We start from the raw sequence: 22,666 nt of genomic DNA, 5'->3' as shown, positions 1-22,666 counted from the left end.
TGTCATGGATCATGACTGCACACCATACTGCCAGGCGGCTGAAGCCAGGAGAGGAGGAGCCTTGCATCGCAAAGAGGTGTGAGTGTGACAGGAACCAGGTGGGAGGACCCAGAAGCACTTAGATGATGACAGTCAGGTGACCACGGCGTACTACAGCTCCTTAGGAGTGTCGCCGCGTCTCATCTTGGCTTCTGGACCCTCTTATCCCTCACTCAAGGCTTTTCCTGCACTGATGTGAACTTCCCCGCGACAGGCAAACGGCTCACCACTCCACCCACTTTTGTTTGGTCTGGCGGATGACTGGCAGGAGTAATTAGGGGCCAGTGCAGACCCTATGCTGAGCTTGTTACTGCAGCTACGGAGGCTGATGAGACCCTGCTTCTGATGGGAGTCTACTAGGGCTGTGGAAGTGGGAGAGGAGTCACGGGGCAGATGATGTTTGAGATGGAAGAGTTGTGGGGACATTCAGAGGCACAGAAGAGTGAAAAGGGGTGTGACATTTGAAGGATTACATGGGGTTTATTCTTGGGTGCAAAGGGTCTTTTTGGAAGGATGCGGCACATAGCAGATGGGGAAGCAGCGAGACCAGGGTCTCTGGGCGAGCCTGGCTGAGCTCATACCACACTCTGGGCTGAGGATGTGGATTTGAGGGTTGAGGAGAACTGGGGCAGTTACTGTCATTATCTAGACAACTCTAGTTCCTTTCTGTAAAAACCAGCTTCCTGCCAACCTGATTAAATGAGGAACCCACTTCTCACAGACCCTAAGGACTCAGTGGTGGGGTTGAGATGGGGCAGGGAGCCATCTATATCGCTCTCATCCTTGTCTCCAATCTTCCCCTAACCTGTTTCCTGCCCCTCTCCTTCCCTTCCTTTTTCTGGATCAGAGTTTCCTGTAACCCAGGCTGAAGCTCACTATGTAGTCAAGTCTGGCTTTGAATCCCTAATCCTCCTCCAAGTGCTGAGATTACAGGTATGTGTTACCATACCTGGCCGTGTCCTTTTTATGTTCAATGAAATGTGGCAGCCTTTCTGACTCAGGACTTGGTGGCTTCAGTGTGTTCTGGGGTCTGACTTCCCTGACTCTGTCCTAGCTGTTTATAGCATTGTTCCATTTATTGTTTTATTATCTGGTCCTTCCAAGGCTTCCAACAGCTGACCCGACTTCCAGGCTCCTCACTACAATAACCAGTGGTGTTTCCCTTCTGCATGGGGCCTCCAGTTGGGACCTTCTAGGTATGAATGGGCCTGTGAGCGCTCCAAGACCTGGATGACTATCTGGGGATACTGTTGTATCTCTCTTTCTCCTGTGAATGATCACTCTGGTTTTCCTGTCTCCTCTGGTAGCCTCATGTTCTCGTCTGTCACACAGGCACTGGCTTCCCATTTCCAGAATGGTTTATGATTGCTCACACACATTTGGTAGCCAGAGTATGTCCTCTGACCTCCTGAGATCCCACATACCCTGCTCAGGCACCCACTTTTCTGTGAAGAGCCCAGGTACTTGCCCGTCCAGACCCCATATTGCCTTGGCCTGGAGACCCTGAGCGGAAGTCCTTGAGAGTCCTCTGGAAGCCTGAGTCTCATTTCCACCCCGTCTTTCCCCTCCCTGCCACTCTGTGTGTGGAAGGGGATGTGTGTGTATGTGTGTACTAGACTCTCTTCCGCTCATCACTGTTTTTGACTTCTACACAATCCTTGCTGTTGAGACATGGAACCCTGCCCCCTGCTCCTTCCTCCATCCTTGCAGCAGGTCCCAGCCCTGCAGGGACTGGGTGGAGCAAGCCTACCTGGGCCCGCGCTGCTGGGTCCTTCTTGATCCACTTGATGACAGTTTCATAGACCAGCTCCTCGGCCTTGGTGTTGAGACTGTCATTGGAGACGTAGGCGATAAAGTCATCCTTAGAGATGCTGAGGATCTCCTCTTGGGCGGCCACCTCCGGGAAGATCTGTAGCGCAAAGGCCTTGGCCATGTGGTAGAGCTCACTGCACTGCATGGCCTCAGCCATGGCCAGCACGCCCAGGCAGTTGCTGGCGGTCAGTTGCTTCTCTGGGGTGGACAGAGTGAACGGTCACTGATCCGAAAGTCCTAGAAGGACCACCTCTTGCTCCCGTCATCACCCCCTGGATCTTCCTTTGAACCCAGCCCATTTTCTTGTGGCCCTGCCTCCAACATCTATAGCTGTCAGCACCTTACGTCCTGTGACCCTAAACCTCAGAGGTGTTTGCAAAATTTCCTCTGCCCTGACTCCTGGGGACCTCCCAGGTCCTAGTTCTACCCCTGCGGATGCTAGCAGGAAAACCACAACTGTGAGGGATGTTATGAGCTTCTTTCCTGATGGTAGAGGGAGAACCGAGGCTTCAGGATTTGGGCCTAGGCTGTGGGTAGTGGCCACTTTGATACTTACGGTGTCTACCATCATGCTTGATGTCACAGACATCTTTAAACCTTGTAAACAACAGTCCTCACATATCAGTGTACTGTCACCCATGGTCCTTAGAGTCCCCTAGTCCACCATCTAGAATCTAGGGTCCAGTGGCTGGATCTTCTGAAACCCGGCTAGTGGATCTTTCAGGCTAGAACAGGAGGTGTGCCTCATTCTGTCACTGTAGTCCTGACCCTCTGGGACCCAACAGTCCTGATCCGATGTGCGCCCAACCTCTAGCTTTAATTTCTGCATATACACCCAGGCTCTGTTTATTTTTATCTTGTTTTATTTTATTTTATTGATGATGCTGTCCTTGTTCCCTGTACTCCACAATTCCCAGCGCAGCTAAGCAGCACCAAGCTGTAAAGAGAGCATGCTCTGGGCAGAAAGTCTGGGAGGTCATGAGCCCATCACCAATATCCATGCCTTGCAAAAACAATTCTGGGCTTCTAAGGGTTAGATCAGATGCACCGACTTGTCCAGGCATCTGTGTGGCCTGGGAAACCAGTACATTAAAAGGAAATAGAGTGCATAGTTGATTCATTCAGGGTTTAGGGGCCAGGGCAGAGCGGTCAGGTTCCCTACCTGACCTGCATAGGCTGTCCACACATTCTAGTGGTCACAGGTTCTGGCAAAGCCACAGTGACCCCTTCAGTGCATGCCATTCCATCAAGCCACCCACATGCTCAGGTGAAATCTAGATATTCTGGCATGATCTGGGGACACACAGCCCTCCTTGCTCAATTCATGCTGGCTGGAATTTTTCATGCATCTGCCCCATTTCCTCTACGGGATGCAAAGGCCCACTGGTCAGCTTACCGAGGAAGGACACACAGACTTTGCAGAAGGTGTGAAATTGGAACTTGCTGGCCGCCTCGAGCAGAGTCTTGGCATTGGCTGAGTCGATGACCAGCGAACCGGTGTAGACGAATTCCAGCAGTGACTCCAGGACGTCAGCCTGCAGGTTCGAGAGCACCAGCTCCAGCTTCTCCCGGCTGCTCTGGCTGCCATCCTGCACTGACCTAAGGCACAGAGACCAGGGTGTCCTCACCTGCCACCCTTGCGGCCACCGCCGCGTCCTCACAGGGCCAGAGTTCCCTGTGCACCTCAGTCACGCCCTTCGTCTTAGGACTCAAAGGACACAGCAATGACACACCTGAACCTAATGACCTGACACAGGATCTGAAAGAGAAGTCTGACCAGAGGCGCCCCAGAGAACAGAAAGCCCTGCTTATCACTACTCGGCATGTCCATGCAAAAAAGATGCAAATCAAAAAGCATGAGCCGTGAATGGGGACAAGGACCAGGACTAGCCCCAAAGGGAAACAATACGGTTTAGCTACCCGCTGGACCTGGTGTCTACACCAAATGGTACCAGCATGCCCCGGCAAGCAGGACCTACTGTCTCACAGGGCAGAATCTCTTCCGGCTGAGGCTCAGTGGCTCCTGATTGGCTGCCCTCCTAGTCAATCAGGAGGTGTCCTTTTGAGCATGTCTTGAAGACCCAGGGCCTTGGAAGGCTGCCCAGGAAGTCCCCCTGACCCCAACCTCTCCAAAAAACATATTGTTTCCTTTTAGGTGTGGAAGGGAAGCCCTTCATGACATTGCTTTGAAACTGAAGACGAGACGAGATAGACGGACAGAATGGTTAGAGCTGGGGAGGGGAGAGGAAAACAACCAAGGACTTCCGCCACAGACAGCCAGCAGCCATGACCTGGGGCCTGGCCCGGGGCGGGGGTGCCCTCCTGCCACATGGAACACGGGGTCAGAGGTCAGAGTGGCCTGCGTGTAGAGTGTGCATCGGGCTTGTGAACTGGGGTGGGGAGCAGGGGAGGGACACAAATATATCAGTATGTTTATATCTGGTGTCTACAGAAGTACAAGACCATTGCAAAGGCTCCTAAGGCCTGGCAGCCGCTCCCTATAGCTGGACCTGGAAGGAAACAGATACGATGAAGCGAGAGTAAACCGATACAGAAGTGAGGCCGGGAGAAACAAAACAAAAAGAAAAAGAAAAACAAAAACAAAAAAACACCCAGAGCGTTAAGTCAGGAGGCAGGTTTCTCAGAGGCCATTGACTTGACCACCCCTGCTTGGCTACTTTCGCCACCCCAGCATCCCTCACTGAGCCTGGCCTGACTGGGGCTGTGGCAGGGCAGTGAGCTCTGTTGCCTACCTACTGACTTCTGCAAAAGCCAGGGGCCAAGACTCTTAAGACTGGTCCCTTGGGTGTACCTAGGGCAGGCAGTAGAGGCGTACCGATGCCTGGTAAGACAGCAGGTTGGCCACAGAGGCGGGGACAGCTGCTGGGTGAGTGGACAGGACAGAGCATTAGTTGGGAGCAAAGGGACCTGGGTACCCTGCTTTGCCACTGACAGATATCCTGAGCCTCTCCAGCCCTCAGCCTCCTATTCTGGAAAACAAGATGGAAGTAGGTGAGGCCTAAAGTTCTGCTGAGGCTTAGCATGACTTGGACTAGGCTAGAGAAACCCCTTCCCAGGAGATCCTTCTACACAACTCTACTTTCATTCTCAGCACCAGAATTTGAAAATTTAAGGCCTTCAGAGCCCCCCAAACAACCTACAGTGTGCAGATTACTCTGGGACCCTGAGGTTGAGCCAGAGTTTAGGGTTCCTTTTCCACAGATGACTCTTGTGACCAGAGGGCCTAAGGCCTTGCATGTCTACGTCCTGAGCAATCCTAGGAAGAGAGAGGGCAAAGTATGACCACACAGAGAGTCTGGGCTGAGGTCCTTTAAGCCCACACATGCGTACTCAATGCTAAAGGGAATCCACACACCTGTGTTTTACTGTTGAGATGGAGTCCCAAGCTTGGATGCCTTTGTTAGGTGTAAAAATAGCTCTCACGTGCTCCCTAGAGACACCATAAATCCCGACTATCTCAGGCCTCAGAGGCTATCTGGTCAACTTCTTGCTCCAAGTCTTTACTGCCTTTGTGTCCATCCCTAATGACCTGGCCTTTCCTCTGGACTTCCTCAGGCTCTGTAGAAGTCATTCTGGGTCACAGTGTGCCCGGGCTGATGGGTGTCAACATGGGTCTTTTCTCAAGATACCTTTCTCTGCTGCCACCAACAATGGCCATCTCAGGGTGTCCCCCAAGTCCTCAGAGAGAGGAGCTCCACCCAGTGAAGAGGCGAGGTAGGTCTTTGGGGTACAGAGGCAGACACACACGCCCCTGGCTGATGCAGTGCCGGAATTTTCATTTACAGTTCAGCCACACTGCTGGCAACTAGTACAGCCACACTGCTGGCAATGACCTGCTGCTTCTCAAGGCTGAGCCTGGGAGAATGTGTGGGAGCTAGAGCTGCCTGTACTGTGAGATGTACCAGGAAGGAGAGGGAAAGTACAGGGGCTGAAGGGTGTGGCAATGAAGTTAAGTCAGAGAGGACCTTGGCTGTAGAATGCATGACTGTGACTGTTTCCATTGGGCAAATGATTGACAAGGGGGTGCCTGAGGCTCCTAGGACTAGAAAAGCTTAGCCCCTTACACTTGGCTACACAGGTCTTTATTAGTAGCCTGGTACAAAGGTCTAGGGGAGGCATGAGAGTTTGGATGTCTCCCTTGGCACACAGGTGGGATTTATTGTTCATATGTAGCTCAGAGAACTACAGTGGCCACCAAAGGCTGGCAATGACTGTTTCCAATCCTTAGATGATTGTAGGCTTCTACCTAGCACTTCTTAGGTCTCTACACCCCGAGAAGAGGTCCCCTAGGGACACCTCACCTGATCGTAAGCCCAATCGCGGCTATAATGCTGCATCCGTCACAGGTGTGAAGAATGCTCTGTCCTCTGCCCTAAGCTGGTTCTAGAGTGAGTGGCTGGCTCCTGAGGGTTCATGGCACAATGGTCCAAGGATGTACAGAACCACAGAAATAGACTATGGTAACACTGTCTGTGATTCTTATTCTCGGGGGGTTGGTGGCAGAAGTGTGGCGCCCTATCTGAGTTCCACACACTGTCTGAGGGTTTCAGCAGGAGACTAGACCAGCATAAAATTACGTTCTTCCAAGTGGGGATGCCCGGGAGAGTCTCGGTTCCTAGGTACAGTTGCTGTTCAGCAGGGCTGGAACTATGGCTTTATCAGAGATGCCTATCATCAACCAATCGGATGCTCTTAGCAGAGAACTCCTCCGGGCTAAGTTGCCACCTCCCTCAGCTGCCTGCATGGCCAGGTGTTTGGACACTGCACACTGGAATTGAGCACTGCCCGGAAGTGGAGGGCGATGGTGAGTGGCGGGTGTAGGCAGGTGATGGACACAGTTGTCACTCTGTCCTTCTGATGTGATTCCCCCCCGCCCCCCGCCCAATGTCATTAGCTCCAGAGTACTGTATTTGTGTATACCCAAGTCCCACTGGGCCCTGTGGACTTTGGCAGGCCTTGGGCCACTCTTTGAGAGGAGGTAAGGCAATGGATCTGCTCTCCATCATCCTGCTGACACCCAAGAGCTGCCAGTCTCTCTTCTTGTTGCCTTGTTTTCAAGGCACACCTGGGCATTCTAGATGAGAAAGGGGACAGGCACCTGGGGAAAGAGGTACAGGGGGTGTCTCTTCACTGGCACATGAAAAGCCCCACGTCAGTTGGTGCGGTGGGTCGAGTCAGTATCCACTCTAGCTTCCCACATCGTGGCTGAAGAAGGAAGGAGAAGCTCAGAGCTTAGCATCAGGCGTCGTGAAAAATCAGGTTAGGACAAATCAGTGAATTCACTGTTTTCGTTCAATGCGAAAGAGAATAGAATTCACATATCATACATAGTGCATTAGGCTTTGTTGTGAGGTGGGGCCTTCAGCTGCCATGCTTAGGTCTCTGTCCTCTTTGGTATGATGAGGAACAGGTTTTCTCAGGTGCTGGGCATTTTCTCCCACACCTTGACTTAGAGACGTGCTGGGAGGTGCCAATGATGGCAGGAGACACCACTGCCATCTTGTAAGAAAGGCGGCCATGTCCCCTCTGACAGAGCCTGTAGCCTAGCCAGACAACCATTAGGTGGAAGTGACTGGCCTTGATTACTGTCTCTATGGCACTTATGCATCCCAAAGGATTCTCTGTGCCCAGAGGGTAAACGAAGGGACTTTGCCATGGGACAAAGAAGAAAAGTCAGAGTTGACCATGCAGGCGAGGGGGTGAGATGTGGCGCCAGGCCTGGGAGTTCAATCATAAGGGCTACTGCTGGATTTCCCCCACGTATGTGAGCTGATGAGGGCAGGATGAACACCCCGATAATCAATCATGTGAAGGTAGTGCCTCACTTTTTATCTCTGCTTTTCTCCTGAAGGCAGCACCTCAGCCCTTTGTCCCTCTTCATTGTCCAAAGGTGGTGGTGTCACCTCTGAACACCCTATGGAACTCGGCTGGCCAACTAAAGGTCAGGTATAGCAGGCCCGTGGGTTCCGTTCTGTCCTTGGCTTAATGCTGGCCTCCTGTCCAAGGGCTCCTTGGCCTTCAGGTCTCACCTAGATGACCCAGTCCCCTTGCAGGTCCGCACACAAGCATCTGTCTTAAAGCAGAATTCTGTCCTTCTTGGCAGGCTTTGTGGCCAGTGTCCCCAACACCACATGCACACTGCACACACCCCTGCTTGCACACGGTGTCAGCTCTGAGGCTTCCCTTTCCTCCCTCACAGACTCTGCCTACAAACAGAAAGCATGGTTGGCTTTTCTAGGTTAGAGAATGGAGGGTAAGAGGGGTTTCTGTCAGACAATCTCTCTATGTCAGTTAAATGCCTGAGGCTTCAAGATCCCCATCTGTAGAATGGGGAGCCTAACCATATGAGTGCCTCAAGCTAACATAGCGGGAAACCTTCTTGTCACCAGGTGGCAATCTTGTCCAAAAAGGAAGTGGCGAAGGATGGCTTAAAGGAGCTAGCTCATTAATGGAAGCGTGTGAGGAAAGAGCCTGGGCAAGGTAGGCCCCTGGGACTGTCAGGCAGCGGAGGTGGAAGGGACTCGACTGCTGACTGCCGTCTGGGAGGCCAAACTGGGCGGACCCAGCTTTTCTGCTCAGTCTCACAGTGATACCCTGTGTGGGTATCACCCGTGTGTGCTTGTGTCTGTCTGTCTGTCCAGGCTTAATGCAAAGCTTATGCTTCCCTTCCCTGATCTATGTACTGTCTATCGTTGAGGACCTTGGGTAGGCTTTGGCCAATGCTGAAGACTTTGGGTAGGGTTCTGGCCCAGGAGAGACCCTGCCTGCTTGCAGAGAAGAATGAGATTTCCGATGTGTCCCTCTTACGGCTCCAGGAAAGACAGTCACACTGAGAATGGGGATGGAGTGGTGGACACATGACCTAGGTTGGTGGAGGAAAGGAACCCTGCTTGAGTTTCCAAGTCTGAGGTGCTGGTATAGCAAGGTGGCGGGGGTGTCCCTGTTTTGACAGAGCTCAGCCAGGGCAGGTCAATACTGACCCATAAACATTCTGAGACACAGATTGTACCTACTTCCTCAACTCATAAGACAACAGCCCCTGAAAAGGAGCCCCTGGCCCACTTTGTCCTGGCTGTTCCAACCACTGTATGTTAAGGCTCGAGGGTCACGGATGTGATGGGGACTGGGACAATATGGTGACGGCATGGTCCCTGACCTTAAAGAATGTGGGGGCCACGTGGCTCACAAAGATAACATCTTTTTGTGAAGACCTTGCCTCCTTCCTTCATAAGCTTCTGTTTGCAGCCATCAGCATGACTGGCAACATGTACTGTGTGGCCAGGACAGAGAAAGGAAATTCAAAATGAAACAAATAAATACTGCCCCGGTTTCTCGTTACTCCATGCATGCTGAGGTCCCAGACCACAACCATGACTCGGGCACATTCATCTGCCTGCCTACCTACTACGTGGGTGCCCTTTAGGCCTGGAGAGCCCGGCCTGTCCTGCACTGTCCTGGCCATCCTCCCCAGCTCACCCCAACACTGGCCTCTACCTGCTCTCTTCCCTTTTACGGCCTGAACACCTTCTTCTCTCGTGTCTTGGCATTCAAACTTGAAGAACCTTGCCAGGTCTTGTCCATCCACTGACTGTCACCTTCAACATCATTTGACCAACTTCAGGTTTACAGCTGATAGAACCTGAGGGCGAGGGTGTGGCTGGCCGGACCAGAGTCACAGGCTGAGTGTCAGAGTCAAGTGTGGGACCCAGGTCTCCTGACTCCTAAGGATGCTCTCTTTCTCCCAATAACTGCTTAGATGAACCCACTCTTTCCCATCAGGGCTACTGAGGTAGTTGGGCATCCTCTCCTCACCTCACAGCAAGCCCAGGAGGTCAGAGGGAAGGCAGGGCCTGCTCACATCTGCTTCTGGGGAAGCAACCTGTTCATATCTACTTATGTTCCTATCCTTATCTGGATGGGTCTTCTTCCTCCTCTGTCTGTCCAAGAAGGTCCCACCTACTGGGGTCCTCTTTCCTATTGTATGGTGAAGTTTGGCTTTGATGTGTCTTCAAAGGCACTAAATGGCTTCCTTCCCCCACATGGGTCTAGTCCAGGGCTGGGTCACTGCTCTACTTTAACCTCATATTCTGGAGCCCATTTGGATCAGGGACCAAGATCCCAGATTATCTGGCAATGTTCCTGCCACTGCCTCGCAGAACTTCCTATAGAAAGAGCTCCTGGGCTGAAGGAATCTCTGGACATGCCTCTTCCCCCAGACTTGTGCCTCTAATCCTTGCCCTCAGACACAGGGAACCTAAGCATGGGGCAGGAGACGGAGTTGTCCAGGAAATGGGAAGTCACAGAGCCTGCCCCTCCTGTGTGGCACAGGGCCAGTGAGGCTGAGTGGAACCTCACACCCGGCGGCCTGGCGCTACGCCAAAGGACACAAGGGACAGGAAAGGAGCTGCCATCCTGAAACAAAACACAGTCGCTCTGGGGTTAGTTGGCAAGTCCAAACACAGCATTGGGAAGCAAGCAGAGGTCCTGTCCTCCCACTCTGAGCTCTGTCCAGGCTCAGCGTCCGCCCCGGAGAGGCTGCAAGGCAAAATGAGCAGCGGCATTAATCTGCTGATGGGTGAGAGAAATGTGAGCGTTACCCTGGGCTGGCCCCTCGGCTGCTCTCCCTCACTAAGGAGTTGGGAGGTGGCCCTGACATCTTTGCAAGGGTATGAAACAGCAAAAAAACAAAACAAAACAAAAAACCAATTTTTTTTTCTAAATCAAGAAAATGGAAAACCAAAGATACTCAGGCACCATTCACATCGATCCAGGTAGAAATGAGAAATGGCCGGATGGGGCCAGGGTGGGCTGAGGCTGAAGGTTGAGAGACCGTGTTTAGGACACACCTGGTCTGCACTTAGTGCCCAGGGATCAAGCACAAGGCTCGGCCTACACGCTCTTCTCCCTGACTCAGGCTGGGGAAGAGCAGTCCCTGGGGTGCCTGGTGTTCCTCAGTGGGGATGGCCAGCTCTATACGCTTTCCTGGTATTAGGTTCACCATCAACAATGGTGATGATGGATCTGGGGACCCTGAGGGATGGAGCAGTGTGGAATGATCCCTTCACATGGAGTCTATTGTTCTCTTGGTCTTAGGAAGGGCTTTTGCTCTGCTAAGAACACAGGACGTGGGGTGTGTGTGTGGCCTACTGTGGGCTAGCTCCTGGTGGCCAGTGAGGCAGTGTGTGGGAGCAAGGGCTGCTCTGAGGCTGCATGTGTGTGCGTGTGCGTGTGTATGGGCGTGCGTGTGTGCACGCGCGTGTGCGCATGTGTGTGTGTGTGTGTGTATGCGCGCGCGCGTGCATGTGCGTGTGTGTGGGCACTGGGAAGGGGAGGAGAGATGGCTGCTGGCTCTGTGACAGGGAGTCACGCTTCAGGAACCTGCAAGAGAGGGGAGAGAAGCGACACAAAAGCGTCCTACGAAGGAACAGACCCGACCACAGCTGGAAGGAAGGCAAACCTTTGAATCAGGTCCTTGAAATACAAGCTGCAGGAAGCTAGAACATTTTGGTGGACTTCAAACTCTCTGCCTTCAACAACAATTTTCAGGTCTGTAAACGCTTTCGCTCTGCGCTGCTGGTTCAATTCCTTCAACATGTCTGCAGAATAGAGAAGACAGACAGGGCCAGGTTCCCATTAAGAGGTTTTGATTTTTTTATTTTCAGTTAAAATTTCTTTTCAAGAAGTAGAGAAATAGAAAATACTTGATATTGTTTCTTGGCAAGGCTGGCTGGGCACTGACAGTTGAAAGAGGCCACAAACAATGCGTAAACAAGCAGCCACTGGGAGGGGCTACATAACCAAGGGAGTAACAACTTAAAAAAGCAAAAACAAAACAAAACAATCCAAATACGATTAAAAAAAAATTAAACCCAGATATCGAAAGAAGTAGAGTGGGGAAAGATTCCCGTACTGACAATTGGAAACAGGAAATACATTACCACAAACAGCTTTAAAAAAAATCTATTCTAGAACCATGGAATAAGGTCTCCAAATGCCAATGGTGCCAATGTAGCAAGTAAAGCATGGCATTGTGATGTAAGATGGGCTGGGCATGGCTCAGAGGAACAGAACCCCACAAACCCTGTGAAAACAGCACCCCTTCTGTTAGACAGTCAAGCCATGGCGTGGAACAAGTCTCCTGGGAAGGGCAGCGGAGAACAGAAGGCCCAAGAAGGGCTTGGCCAGCACCTCCTTCCATCTCACACTTCTGGGGCCTTCTGGGGTAAGCAAGCAAGCAAGGGATGGGGTTAGGTGGGGTGGGGTGTTTCCCTGCATCTGTCCCATTTTTCTGGGCTCGTCTTCCTGGATGCCCAGCCTTGCCTGTGCATTTGGCAATGGGAAGCTGCTTTGCAGCCCCTGCAGGCCTTCGGAAGTGGCTTGGGATGGAAGAGGGGTATTTCCTGCCCCAGTGGGTACATACCTACCTTTGCCTGGAGTCTTGGCCACCTGGGCGGGCACAGACAGAATCCAGGCCTGTGGGCTCCAGACCTAGGGATGCCATCATTTTCTTCCAGACCCACCCCAAGGGCAAGAAGGGAGGAGGAGAGAAGAGCCTGCCAGTCAGCCCATTTAATGAAGGCGTACTTTTCCCTTGGTTGAAGTTAGGGCTTTGGGGTAACATCATTTCTCACTATCCCTACCACATCTGGCTGCATCTGGGACCCCTCTTCTTTTTTGCATGTGGTAGCTGGATATCAGAGGCCTAGACCTTTGTGTCAGGGTGATTAGACTGCCATCAGACAGGAATGACAGGAACGTCACCTTACTATCACGCCAAGCTCTTCTCATCTACGTTGAGTGAAGTTGACTTTCTAGAATGACCCTCTGGTGTCCCCTACTTCAAGCCTGAACATAGGGTCAGTACCAGTTGAACGCCGAGATTCCCCTAGCCCGTAGTTCCTATTCTGGGTTAGTCACAGGGTAGCTAGGTGTCCCTGGGTGAGTTACTCCAGTCTGTCTGTAGCAGGTCCTCTAGTTCTCTTTGAACCTCTGCATTTGTGTCTTTCAACAGGATCTGAAGCTCCTACTTGTATCTGTAGAGACCAGTGGGGTCACACGATCTAGTCCGGCGCAGGGATGAAAATAGAGTGAGTGGGCCTTGACAGTCTGGCAGGCCTTCTTTCACAAGAATACACTGGGCTTGGACTCTGCTGAAGACTGAAGATGTGGGGGCTGAGGTGGTGGACATATCCCCTGAGTCATAGACTGTGAAGTCCTGGACCCCTAACCACATGGTAGGCTGAGTTGGAACTACGGGAGAATGCTCACAGGTGCGTGCGTGGAAGACTCTGGCTGAGCCCTCCACCTTCAGCAGGGCCCTGAGACAAGGCTGGAGGGTGTGGGCTGTGTGGGTGGGTACAGGTGAATGGAAAGCCAGCGAGCAACGGGAGCGTCATGGTTGGCAGGTGAGACTATATCCTGAGAAACATGCCAAGGAGTTCTGGGGCCCGAGAGTGCTACAGGGGATTGTATGTAGGGAAGTGAAGAGGTTAGTCTTGTTCCCCAGTGATCTGATAGCCAGCCTGGATGGGAGTGATGTAGGAAAACCAATGGGAGGCAGGAAGACAACCTATATCCAGAGAGCTTGATTTTGGAGCCAGACCTCAGGTGAATCTGAACTCTGCCTTCTGTGAGCTAGGCAGCCTTGGAAAGGTAAAATAATGGGTTCCCAGCACCCCTGTTTGTTGAAAGTTAATGGGGAAGCATATGGTCAGAACCTACTGTGCCCAGTTCACTGAAGTGGATTCCAATACTGTTGATGGTGGGGTAAGATGAAGAGGCCTGATGGAGATTGAAAAGTAGAGAAAGCATGTAGGCCTCGGCCGCTATGGGGTAGGAGGGGCAATGGGACATCTGGGAAGGGACCGGAGGAAGAGTTTGGTTTGGGGTAAGCATGTAGAGAAAGAGAGGGTAAGGCATGGGAAGTGGCGAGAGGCCTGGGCTGGAGATGAGCCTGTGGGGCTCAGAGAGGACCTGTGGGACCAGGTGGGGCACATGTAAATTGTGATGCTTGGGTTCTTACAGAGCCTGCAGCTGGGGGAGCCTCGTGGATTATGTTACTTATGAGCGAAGAGAGAGGTGGGGGAGAATTTTAGGCGAGGATTCCAAATCTTTTTTTTTTCTTTTAAAGATTTATTTATTTATTATGTATAGAGTATTCTGCCTACATATATCCTATAGGTCAGTAGAGGGCATCAGATCTCATTACAGATGGTTGTGAGCCACCATGTGGTTGCTGGGAATTGAACTCAGAACCTCTGGAAGAGCAATCAGTGCTCTTAACCTCTGAGCCACCTCTCCAGCCCAGAGGATTCCAAATCTTAAAACTTGAAAATATTTTTCAAAATTTCAAAGTTTGTGTGTGTGTGTGTGTGTGTGTGTGTGTCTGTGTGTGTCTCCCTACATGCATACAGGTACCTGCAGAGACCAGAAGAGGGCATCGGATCCCCAGCAGCTGGAGTTACAGGCAGTTGTGAGCTACCTGACATGGTGCTGCCAACTGAACTCTGGGTCTCTGGAAGAGCAGCAGGCATTCTCAATCAACCGACCATCTCGCTGGCTCCAGGGTCCTAGTTCTTATTCTGGATTTGTCATGGGTAGTTAGGTACCTGTATCTGCAGGGCCTCCAGTTCCTGTAGGACAACGTAGTTCTGCGGCTCCCTGGTCATCACACTGTTTGGAAAGCAGATCCAATCCCCTGTGCTTGTAAAGTTAGCTAGTGCTGGAGCCAGGCCAACATCCCGCTCCGGGATCTACTGTGTTCTGATGTTTCGAAGGCTTTCCCTACAGGTCAAAGTTCTGACAAAGACTCTAGTCACATCCCTAGTCCCAGTAGCAACACTGGCTGCACCAGAAATGCCAAGCCTGGGGCCAGATCTAGCAGGTGTCTGGGATTCAGGCGTCACCTCTCTCTCCACACACGCTTGTTTTCTGTGCTCTGCAGCTCCTACCTTTTCAGAAATCCGATTTAATGGTTGGGGACGATTATTCACTTCCAGAAGAATTTTTCAATTTATGAAAGAGCTCACCAGGGGATTCCTTTTCACAGCAGGCCCAGTGCATTCCAAGTATTGATCAGTTGGTATGTGCTTGCCGCTGCCGGCAGTGTGCTGGCGGGGAGGGTGGGCATCACAGTCTATCCTTGTCAGGAGCACACCCTGAATCCACAGGAGAAAGGCGGTGGCTACTGGCTTGGGGGAACGCTGCTTGACTTCTTCACCCTTGTCTCAGAGCTGAACAACCCTCTTGAATTTTTGAGGTGTCTCTTGGAAACTGTCCCAAGAGCTGGGCCCGGTATGGGAAGGACTGCAGGATTTGGGTGGAACTTGGATCAAAGGCTGGGTTTTCAGGCCTCCCCCCCGCCCGAAAGTACCTTGCACCTGTAGGATTCAGGCTGGGCCAAAAATCCTTGGGCCCTCCCCAGGTAAAGACTTGGTGGTACCACATTAGTGAGGGGCTGAAAGTCTGAGCCCACATTGTGGGGGGGGCATAGCTTTGGCTTCCATTCCTGCTGGCTGGCATTTGGGGGGCATTTCCTAGTCTTCTTGGGCATGCTTACAGGATTGGCTGTCCTGTACCTTGCTCCCCCCACCCCAGCAGGGGTTCTTCTCCCACTGAGACCACCTGTCAGAAAGCACGTGACTAGAGAGCATTTCGCAGCCAGCCTCCTTCCAAGCCACCTCTATACTGCAGCTCCACACAGCATGCAGCCACAGGCCTCTGGTTAAATGGCCCCATCAAAGGTGAGCAGAGGAAGTTAGGTGTCATTGAGCCCCAGCTCCTCTTCCAGTTGACTTTACTTTCCAGGGAAGCCCCCTCCATATGCCCAAGGCAGCACAGCATCCGCCTTCCAAATGTGTCCCTTTGCCCAAGTCCTCTTTCCTCATTCTTCATCTGTCTGATGACCATTGGTTTTTCATGCCAGTCCTGATACCATCTGGTCCCAGGCCTCCTTGCCTCTTCTTACAGCTTTTGCCCTTTGCCTTTCCGCACACGCTTTCCCAGCATCCTGCACTGCCTTCTTTACAGCACACTATACCTTGTAATTATTTATTTACATGTTTGCCTCCTGCACCAGACTGCATTATCTATCTCTATCTATCTATCTATCTATCTATCTATCTATCTATCTATCTATCTATCTATCTATCTATCTATCTATCTACCTTTACCTGTAACACTAAGTTCAGGGCCTGAAATGTGTGCAATTCACACAGTAAGTTGCAAAAATTCTCTACTATTAATTGGCAGAGGTCATTTTCCACCCTTTGGATCATGGTCGGCCTTATGATTTGCTTTGAACCACAGAATTAAGTAGAAAGGATCTTTACATGAGTGTTAACCACAACCTCAAGGGGATCTGCTTGCTTTTGCTACCTTTGGAGATCGCTGACTTCACCTCACATGAACAAACTGTTCATGTTGTTGAACATGAACATGAACTGATAGCTTTCTGGAGGATGAGAGACGGCAAGGAACAGAGATGAGACATGCCAAAGTAGCATGTACACCAGCCAGCCTGTGCCATAGCAGCCTGACATAACCCTCAAATTGCCTAGGCAGAACCATAATCTAAATAAGTGAGTTTCACTTTAAGCCAGTATGTTTGAGAATTGCTGATTAGCTGGCAGGAGCCACTTGATTTCAGAAGGCAGGAATAAATGATGGACTCATGAGCTCAGAACTTGCCTGTGTCAGTTTTCCCTGTTAGTTTGGTGTGAGGTTAATTAAAAAAAAAATGTGTGGGCATTCCACTGTGCCTATCTCTGATGTGTATGGTTTAGTAGAACACATACACTGTTTTACAACTAATTTCTACAAACCCTCTCCAAATTGAAACTGCATATCCACGAAAGCACCACCTCCTAAGGTGTTCTCCCCGGCCACCATTCATTTTACTTTCTGTCTCTGTGACTGACTTCCCTGGAGATGTTCTGTAAGTGAAACTGTACACGTTTGTCCCCCCTGGAATTGGTTTCTTCTACTTGAGTGCCTTCAAGGTTTGTCTACATTGTGTGGTGTGTCAGAATTTCCTCCTGACTTACATCCTATGGCAAGTAGATACCATTTTAAAATCCATCCATTTTCAGCTGCTGGGACCGATGTTGCTCCGAGGCTAACTCTCCACACAGTTATGGGTCTCTCTAGCCACCCTAGTTTTTGACTCCATTAGAATTGGTTGGGATGAAACAACCCCAGCTTCACAGGGCATGAGAGGGACCTGGGGGTGCCAAGAGGGGTCTGCCTGGAGCTGTGTGCTTGTTTAGAGGAGAATGAGACCACAGACAGAACCGAGACTAGAGATGATACTGTAGCCAAACTTCTGCATATTGTTTTTTAACCAAAAGACACAAGTTATTTGTCAGAGACTAATGGGCTCGATCCAGCTGGTCTAGAAGGCCTGTCTGAGGCGGTAATAAAGAGAAAGGGGTGTCGAATAGTAAAAGGCAAAGAACTCCAGTGGCTTTGCAGCAGAGAAGTCCATTAAATCAGAGCCCCGAGAAAGGTTGTGCAGCTGAATAATTTTTTTTCAGTGCTCAAGCAGGAACCCAGCTAGGTGATAAATGCTCCTGGTCCCATTGATATTTATGACACATACATGATAAAGGACCCGAAAACATTATACACTCAGAGTAGTTGGGAAATCCACCGAGAAAGCCCAGTGAAGACTGTATCATGCATGTCCAGAGGGTAATTCATCTGGGAGCTGACACCATGGGGACAAATGGGAGCTTTGCACAAACAGCCTCCTCAGAGGATGCTTCATATAGCCATGCCATCCGGGAAGTACTTGGAGCCAGCTCTCCTTACAGCGGCTTTGAAGCCTTCACAGAGTGAGCAGAAGCACCCCTCACCCTCCCCTGGACTGGTGCTCTAGCCCAAGGCCCAGGGATCGCCCAGGATTTGACAGTTTGTGCCTGTGGGGAGCATGACTGGAAAACCTTGATGTCATCACCGAGCTACCACAGACTGCCACCATAGAGGCTCTTTCCCCTTCTGGGGGAGGTCCTTGCTGTTAAACTCCTCGCTGGGACTCGCAGAGCCTTCCAGGGTCTGCTCTTTTCTTTACAGCTTCGCCATCTCTCTGTGTTGATGCCCTGCGCTTCCTGCTCTTTTGACCAAGTCATCTCTTATACTCAGGGCCTACAAATCCCTTAAGCCTCAGCTTTATGCAGTGTCCGCTAAGGATTCTCACAGAGTTGCCCTCTTCTGTGGTCCTGAGAGACTCTGCTGGTGCCTCAGGATCAGACAGAGCTCTTTGGTTGCCTCATTCTAGAGGACTCTGATGTCCACCTGTCTCCTCTCCAGGCTGCAGTTTGAATGGCTTGTCTCTGTGGCCCTGGAGTACATGACATCCTGTTGTGTGGGTGTGTACACACCCACCGCCCCCCCCACTAAAAAAAAAAAGCCCCTTCGTTTGTGATCAGAATTCTAGTGGGCTACAGAACCCATAGGAGGCATGGGAAGTGGTCAAGAATGTCCTTAAACACAATTCAACTAAGCTAGTCAAAGGACCCGGCTGTGTAGAAGTAGATGCACCCACTGTAGAAGTCAAGCCCCCTACAAGCCCAGGAGACAGCAGTACTAATAACAACAGTGGTAAACTCGCCCACAACTTGAAGGATGAGGTCTCATTGCTAAAGCGCACCCACTCACAATTTAGACATTTGGGAAGAGATTGCATAATTCTGTTCACCTCCAGTTGTTTAGAAGACCCTTAAGTGAACTTTGTAGGAAGGACCAACTAAGTCCACGACACTGAGCAGCAGCTGAGCCCGTGACCTTGGACACACACTGGCTAGAGAGATGTGGTCCTTTGAATGCTCCAGGTTCTAACCACCCAGATGGTAATGTTTACCCAAAGGTAATCCAATAACCTAATGCATGAGTCAACAGACCGTGCCTAGGGGCATCATTTGGGAAGGAATTAGGGGAGGGCAAGGGTAGAGTGTCACATACTCAAATTAAAAGCTTTGCCGAGGGGACCTAATCATCACGGTGGATGGTGGACGAGATACGGCAGTAGGAGTGGGGGAGCAGACTGGTCACATTTCATCTTCACACAGGAAGCAGACAGCGAGAAAGAGAGAACAGGAAGTGTGGCCAGGCTATCAAACCTCAAAGAGCACCTCCAGTGACGTACTTTCACTAGGAAATCGGCCTCCTGAAGTTTCCATAGCATTCCCAAACAGCACCACCAACTGGGGAGTATGTGTTCAAACATAAGCCTATGGGAGACATTTCTCATGCAAACCAAACCACCACACATGTCACGGCCCAGATCCAGCCCAAGAAACCCTGCCAGAAGGTGGTTTCCACTGCAGGGTGGTAAGGTAACCCTTGGCTAAGCAAGGAAGGCTACTGGGCAGCGCCTGAGGCTGCAACCTCAGGAAGAGCCTGGCTAGCTTAACATTAGTAGCGGTTAGACCTTCTAGCCTTCACTGAAGAGTCTTTCTCTCTTTCTCTTTTGGTTTTTTGAGACAGGGTTTCTTTGAGTAGCCTTGGCTGTCCTAGAATTTACTCCGTAGACCAGGCTGGCCTTGACCTCACAATATTAAAGGCGTGCGTCACCACCTGACTAAAGATGCTTTTGTTTGGCTCCTCTTTCCACTTGGAGGGTGGGTGGGAGCTGAGACACTGACATTCTGAGATGAGAGCAGAACATCCTGAAGGCTCGTGTGGAGAGACAGCTGGAGAAGACCAGAACTTGGGAGAAGTTGGGCGAGAGATGAGGTCAAGGACAGGGGTGTGAAAGAGTCTACAGAGGAGAGGCAGGGCTCTGGGGTGACATCCGGGAGTGTGCGAACTGTAGCACAATGAACTGACAGATGAACCAAATCAGGACCGCGGGGGGGCTACGGGGTGACTGGAAGCCAGTGTGTCGGGTGTGAAAGGGGCTAGTGGCAACCAATGGACATTTATGATCTAAGAATATAGCTTGGTAGCAAAGGAGTGTGGTGTCTCGAAGGACGTAGGTTGTAATGACAAGGAAAGGAGGAGACTCAGATATGGTCCCAGGGACTAAGTTGTGGGGTGAGGACCTCATTTTTGTGTTCTCATAAATGCTCTTGTCCTTATGACACTTTTTGGCCCACAGTGTATCTATCAGAGGTTCTGTTTCTTTCCCATGGTGGGGTGGACTGGGCTTTGGGGAAGTGGGGGAAATTCTTCACCGGAGGGAATGGAGTTAAGAAGTCATGATAGTTATTTGGGGTCAGCAGAAAGAGCCAAGTTCAGAACCTCGGAGAGTTACACGTACCCCCCCCACCCCCATCACAGTCAAGGTAGCTAATGTGGTTAGGGAGCAGCACAGAATAAGGCACCCAGGGCTGTGGATGAGATTGGGGAACTGATATCTCCTTCAGGAGATGATATCCTGAGTTCCAGAAACTTGGAGCCGGACACATACCCACTGGTGTGTTCATGAAATCACGTCTCCTTGGTGCTGGGTACTGGTGTGTGACAGGGACACGCGAATTAACATACATGCAGTCTGGGGGCAGTGCAAGGTTTCCTGGGAGAGACACTGATAAAACAACGAACGCCTGGTTTACAACGAACGCCTGGTTTACAACGAACGCCTGGTTCTGCCTGGGAGACCCAGGAGGCACTAAAGTGGGGTGGGGGGTGGGGGAGTGGGAGGTGGGGGAGTGGGAGGGTGGGGGGTGGGGATGGAGCGGGGCGGAATGCTTGTCTAAGAAAGACTCAGAGAGAGTGCTCCACGGAGCTGGAGTGCTAGTTGAGAAGGCTCCAAGGTTTGAAAGGGTTCGTGCTATATGTCAGGAGACACCTAGATCACTGGTGGCTTTTATGTGCAGATGACCTAGGGAAGGCTGACCAGGAAGTGAAGGAGTAACTGCTGCCTATGTCACCTGTGGAGAGTTAAGTGTACGGGAGGCAGGCTGAAGATGTAGCCCAGCGCTGCTCTAGCCTCTGCCCTGGTACACAGGATGGTGTCTTGCTCTGAACTGACTCACTGTGGCTCCAGGTGCATTTAGGGGGCCTGCTCGGGGCCAGGTCCTGGAGGAAAAGGAATCTAATTTCCATTATCAAAGTGACCAGACTCCCCCAAGGACTGGTACTATGGTCAATCTGGCTCCATGGCCTCCATTCTTGTCCTGGTCCCCAGCCCAGCTCCTGGGCTTCAGCCAAAGCCTTCCCCCTGATTTTGCCCGAGATGGATTCTGTGGCCCGTGTCCCAGGCTCCTGACTGCACACATGCCAGTCATGAATGCTGTGTTCGGCAGGATCTGTGGATGCTGGAAGAACACAGGCGTGCAAAGGGATGCGCACAGTCGCAGGGAATGGGAGGCTTAGATTGGCCTTCAGAGTGGACCTTACTGCAGGTGGAAGAGAGGGGGCTTTCTTAGCAGCCTACATGTGCAAAGGCTCAGGGCCGTGCAAGACCGAATTCCAAGCATGGACAACTGAGGAAGGGGCTGGTAAGAAATGAGGCTGGTGCGACAGGTTGATGTCACCAGGAAAGGCTAAATAGCTGTGCTAAGGAACCTATAAATCTTTACATTTTTAAATGTGTATGTGTGTGTGTGCCCATGTGTGAGTGCAGGTGCCCAGTGAGTCCAGAAGACCGTGTCAGATCTTCTGGAGCTGGAGGGTTCAGGCGGTTGGGAACCAACCAACTTCTGGGTGCTGTGAACTGAACTCTGGTCCTCTGCAAGAGCAGCAGGAACTCTTAACCACGGAACCATCCTGATAGCTTCAGAAAACCCTAGCTCTTAAGCCGAGAGCTGGAATTGAGAAAAGTTACATAGATGACCTTGGGCACAGATATTTGGGGGACTGGCAGCTCCCTGTCTGGAGAGATGGAGCTTCTTCTGGTAACAGCTACTGCCAGCTACATGAGTGAGCTGAGAGGGGGGAGGCCTGGTCTGGCCTCTGGAGGCTACAGAAGGGGACTCTTGGGGAAGCCGTCAGACAGTTTATATACAAAGTCGGTATAGAGCGTGGTTCCAGGGTGTTGAGGAGACCCTGACTACTATCTCCTTTTCTGGCAAGTATAAACTTGGAACATATTTTCTCAAAGCACGGTGGGGAGTTGGTACAGTCACCACATCCTCCAGTATAGAACAGCCCCTGGTTAGACAAGAAGGGCTTCACACTTGGAGCTAAAAGCAGGCCATTAGGCAACCTGTTTCCTCTGTCTGGGACATAGTGGCCAGCCACCAACCCTGGGGAGGGAAGGCCTGTGAGAGCCCAGCTTCCCTTTCATGACCCTGCATTCCCAGAGAGGCTGGGCTCCTCCGTCATTTTTAAACACACCCTGTCCCTCTCTCTAGCCTAAAGTTCCAGTTCCCTCACCTGCCTGTCTGCTAGATTTCAACAAAGCTGTTTGTGGGGAATTGAGAGGGGTGCGTGAAGGTCTCTAGGGGTCTGCTCCCACTGCAGACCTGAGAGTAGGTTGGGAATAGAAGAACAAAGGCCTGGATTAGGAAATAGTGTCTTCACCTAAGTGACAAATAGTCTAACAGTCAGGGACCCAGCCTCAGAGTTAAAATTTGCAAGCTATGTCCTACCAAACTTTATTTTGATAGATACTTCTTGGATCTAGTTCCTCAAACATCTGGTCAGTTGGGTTTGGGAAAGCCAGTCACCCATTCCAGCAGCAGGACAGCTGTCAAGATGGCTCAGGGATGGGGTGGGGACAGGCAAAGGAGAGACAAGGGCAAAGGGAAATCCGTCCATGGGTCTCTTCCATCTGCTTCAGTACGAGTCATTATTTCCAAAGCATTCTGACAGTCACTATCCCAGCAGACAAATCAATAGTTTTAAAGGA

At 51.2% G+C, this 22,666-nt stretch overlaps 1 protein-coding gene across 1 annotated transcript in view; it reads right to left on the bottom strand.

Moving 5' to 3' along the window:
• Window positions 1-22,666, bottom strand: part of Klhl29 (kelch like family member 29) — a 297,008-nt gene that overhangs the window by 13,144 nt on the left and 261,198 nt on the right. Inside the window, exons 6-8 of the mRNA XM_048439662.3 lie at window positions 11,330-11,468; window positions 3,248-3,450; window positions 1,790-2,049 (exon numbers count right to left, since the gene is read on the bottom strand). Of these exons, the coding sequence (XP_048295619.1) occupies window positions 1,790-2,049; window positions 3,248-3,450; window positions 11,330-11,468 (602 nt within the window). The remainder of the gene's footprint in view (window positions 1-1,789; window positions 2,050-3,247; window positions 3,451-11,329; window positions 11,469-22,666) is intronic.

The sequence above is a fragment of the Myodes glareolus genome, chromosome 6, assembly GCF_982192425.1.
Source record: "Myodes glareolus chromosome 6, mMyoGla1.1, whole genome shotgun sequence".
Classification (NCBI taxonomy): Eukaryota; Metazoa; Chordata; class Mammalia; order Rodentia; family Cricetidae; genus Myodes; species Myodes glareolus.
This window is presented reverse-complemented; position numbering and strand designations above follow the sequence as displayed.